Source organism: Chenopodium album, chromosome 7 (genome assembly GCF_948465745.1).
Source record: "Chenopodium album chromosome 7, dcCheAlbu1.1, whole genome shotgun sequence".
Lineage (NCBI taxonomy): Eukaryota > Viridiplantae > Streptophyta > Magnoliopsida > Caryophyllales > Amaranthaceae > Chenopodium > Chenopodium album.
Genome location: NC_137840.1, coordinates 16,701,933 through 16,705,942, shown reverse-complemented (window position 1 = coordinate 16,705,942; position 4,010 = coordinate 16,701,933). Strand labels below are relative to the sequence as shown.

At 39.3% G+C, this 4,010-nt stretch overlaps 1 protein-coding gene across 1 annotated transcript; it reads left to right on the top strand.

The window, feature by feature from the left end:
• Positions 1-459: 459 nt before the first annotated feature.
• Positions 460-3,650, top strand: LOC145640057 (uncharacterized). The gene is made up of 4 exons (XM_081691366.1): positions 460-887; positions 1,044-1,453; positions 1,529-2,611; positions 3,160-3,650. The coding sequence occupies exons 1-4, from the start codon at positions 460-462 to the stop codon at positions 3,648-3,650; spliced, it is 2,412 nt and encodes an 803-aa protein (XP_081547492.1).
• The last annotated feature ends 360 nt before the right edge of the window (positions 3,651-4,010 follow it).

The following is a 4,010-nucleotide window of genomic DNA, read 5'->3' as shown; positions in this document are numbered from 1 at the left end:
ATTGACTTTTTATTGTATCATATTCTATTGTTGATTTGAGTCACTTTATGGAAAAGGAAAACAAACCTGTAAGTTGTAGTTGTTGATTTGAGTTGAGTCAGTTTTGTGATTTGATTCAATTCCAAAGTGTATGCTAAGCTTATAGTCAGAACAAAATAGACATGGAGCAAAGAAGGTTAAAGGATTAAACCAATGTTTTATTAACTAATTCATGAAAGGGATACATAATGCTCTAGTAGATAAAATTACTTACAATACTCTAAAGACAAAAGTGGGAAATGGTAGAGTAGAAAGGTCCAAATTCCCTTCATCTGCATTTTCTATAGTGTTTAATATGGAATACCAAGTTAAAGTGTTTATTATTTATATTTAGAATAATTGTACTAATTATGTTGTTATCAAATATTACATTGCAAAACTAATGCCATTGAATAATTACGTTGTTCTCTAGAACAAAATATGGAGGTACCAAAAACCTATCCTCTTTATTGCTATTGGGGTGGGGAAATTATTCAGAAAGAAGGTGATGTAACTTATAGGGAAGGAAATCAAAAATTTGTTTTTGTTAATCTGGGGATGACATATTCACAAGTTTTGACCAAGGTATATGAGGAGTTGAGTATTGATCCTAGATTTGTGGAGTTGAAGGTGGTTATGTGGTATCCTATGAGTGGGGAATATGTCGCAATTCCTTTGAATGAAGATAATGCTATTAAATCTATGTGGATTGCTATGACTCAGACATGTTTTATTGCAATGCAATTGTACATTGAACAAGTTCCAAAGCACTCTGTTGTGCAAACTCATATTGGTTCCTTTCTTGAAATGGATTCCTCTTGTAGCATGGAGCAACTTATTCCCCTTACTAATCAAAGTGTGGGGATGGGGTAATTCACAAGAATTCTTGCTGACGATCAATATGTCACTGAACATCTTTCGGAGATTAGATCTCCAACATCATCACCAACCGTTGGAGCCTCAACAAGCACTCAACAACAAGGCATTCCTGATTCTCTTGACCCAAAAAATGTTGATGTCTTTAGGGATGTTGAGATGAATGATACTGACGAAGATGATGATGAAGAAGATATAATAGAAGCTCGTGATAAAGCGATCAAAGAAAGTGCTCCCACACAATATTTCAATGAAGTGCCACAAGTTGATCCACTTTTGAATAACTCATGGATGACTTGGGTGAGAAATGAGACATACAATATTGAGGGAGAATTTGAGGTTGGTCAACAGTTTGACTCATTGCAACAATTAAAGGATGTTGTGAAGTCGTACTCAATAGCTAGAAATCAAACGATTCGAATTGTTGAGTCAGAGCCAGAGAAATATGTTGTTGAGTGTAAGAGGAAAGCACAATGTAGTTGCCCATGGAGGCTTCGAGGAGTAAAAGATCCAGCACTTCCCACTTTCAAAATTGTTCGGTACAACGGCCCTCATGCAAGTAATTGTGTTGGTGACATAGAGTAGGTGGATCATAAACTACTCACTTTTGACTTTGTTTGCAATTCTATTTTAGATGTCATTCGTGTTGACCCTTCATTGAAAATCAAGACAATAGTGCAACTTTTGAAAGAGAAGTTTCAGATTTTGATAACATACAAGAGGGCATGGCTTGCAAAGGAAAAGGCAATAAAAGTCATTTATGGGGATTGGGAGACTTCATATCAAGAGTTGTCTAAGTCCATGCAAGCATTGAGGGAATCAAATCCTGGGACCGTGGTTGAGTGGAAGCTAATATTGACTACAAATCAATCGATATATTTTTTCCAACGAGTTTTTTGGGCGTTTAGGCCATCGATTGAAGGATTTCGTCATTCTAGGCCCCTCATCACCATCGATGGGACTCATTTATATGGAAAATTCAAAGGATCTCTACTTACTGCTATGGGAACTAATGCCAATTTTAAATTATTCCCCATTGCATTTGCTATTGTCGAAGGAGAAAACAATGATAGTTGGTCTTGGTTCATGGCTTGTATTAGAGCTAGGGTTACCGATAGACAAGGACTTTGTGTCATATCTGATAGGCATGTTGGGATCTTAGCAGCAATGGAAGAGGTTGGTAGCGGTTGGGAGGAGCCATATGCGTACCACAAATATTGCACCCGACACTTAGCTTCCAATGTCAACAATAAATTTAAAAGTGTTGTTGTGAAGAACCTTTTTGGGAAAGCGGCCGATGCAAGGCAAAAACATAAGTTTGATTACTTTATGGATAGAATCGGTGGCTTGAATGTTGATGCTTGTCGTTACTTGATGGAGATTCCGCACCATAAGTGGTCCATCAGCCATGATGGTGGTTTTAGATTTGGCATGAAAACTACCAACATGTCAGAAATTTTCAACGGGGTCTTGAAAGGGGCTCGATGTCTCACGATAACCGCCTTAGTACAAATGACCTTCTATCGAGTTAACTCTTACTTCGCAACTAAACGTAGTAGGGGTAAAAAGAGGCTTGATGAAGGCCATGAGTTTTCTGAGAAGGCAACAAAGACAATAGAGGCCAATATGGAGAAAGCTATGCATCATCCAGTTGAAGGTTATGATTTTGACGTAGGGTTGTATCAAGTTACTACTGGTCGTGGGAGTAGAAAGGCGGGTAAATGAGGGAAAACTCATACTGTGAATTTGTTTCGGAAGACCTGTACTTGTGAAAAGTTGAAAATATTCAAGTTTACATGATCTCATGTACTAGCAGTTTGCCGACAACGAAGCCTTTCACATTTGGAGTTTTTTTACTCTTCTTTCAAGACAACCGAATATAGACTTTCATACTTCAAATGTTTCTTTTCGGTTCCTGATCCTTGTCACTGGACCCCATATAATGGACCAACAGTTTTAGCTAATATGGATCTAAAAAGAGGCCTAGGTTGACGTTTAACTATAATTCGCAATGAAATGGATGAGCGTCCCTATATTGTCAAGAAGGCATGTAGTGTTTGTCGACGACAAGGACATAAAAAAAAAAAGACATGTCCCACAGTTACTAGTAGTGTTGGATCATCTGGGTAATGTTGCCTAGTTATTGTTGAATTGCGTTATACATGCTTACTACTTTTATGATTTTTTTATTTATTCATGCCTTATTTTTTTTTCCTCACACATGCTAACATAATTAAATGTTGTATTCATTTGCAATTCCCATAGAGCCGGTGATTCAACAAGGCCCAATTGATCCATCGGTGTTGCGGTTGCAAACTTCCCATAGGAGCCACGATGTTTGGAGTGGTATAGAAGATAAAATTTTGTCGGTTCGAGAGCATGTATTCGACTTAGCACGTGTTTGGAAGGTAGATGGTGAGGTATTAGATTATGTGAAGCGTGTTGGATTCTATGGTGAGCATAGGCTAGCTGGTGGAGGGATTTTATTGGATCGTTCTCTACTAACAGCGTTGGTTGAGAGATGGAGACTGGAGACACATACTTTTCATCTTGTGGAAGGAGAGGCCACTATTATGTTACAGGATGTCGCAGCTTTGCTGGGCTTGAGAGTCCATGGTCCACCGGTCACTAGTCCTCCTCCACGTGAGAGTTGGCATGATATCGCTAAGGAGTTATTTGGAGTTCGACCCGGTCTTGATGAGAAGGGGAAGCCTTATTTAGAAGGATTTACTTTGAAGTTAATGTGGCTGAGATGACATTCCTCGGTGGTACCAGAAGGAGCGGATGACATGGTGATTCAGCAATATAGTCGAAATTACATTTTAGCTCTCATGGGATCCATCCTCTTCGCTGATAAGAGTGGTGACGCTGTGTCACTCTACTATCTCCCGTTACTCAGAGATTGGGAGATAGCTTCGACATACAGTTGGGGGAGTGAAACTCTTGCTTTTTTGTATCGTTAATTGTGTCGAGCATGTCAAAGAGGAGCATGTCAGATTGGAGGTGCACTCATCCTCGTGCAGTTGTGATCGTGGGAGCACATTTGCATTGGTCAACCCTACGTACGGGGGGCTCGTGACCCACCTTTGGAGGACCTTCAAGGGGAAGGAGACATT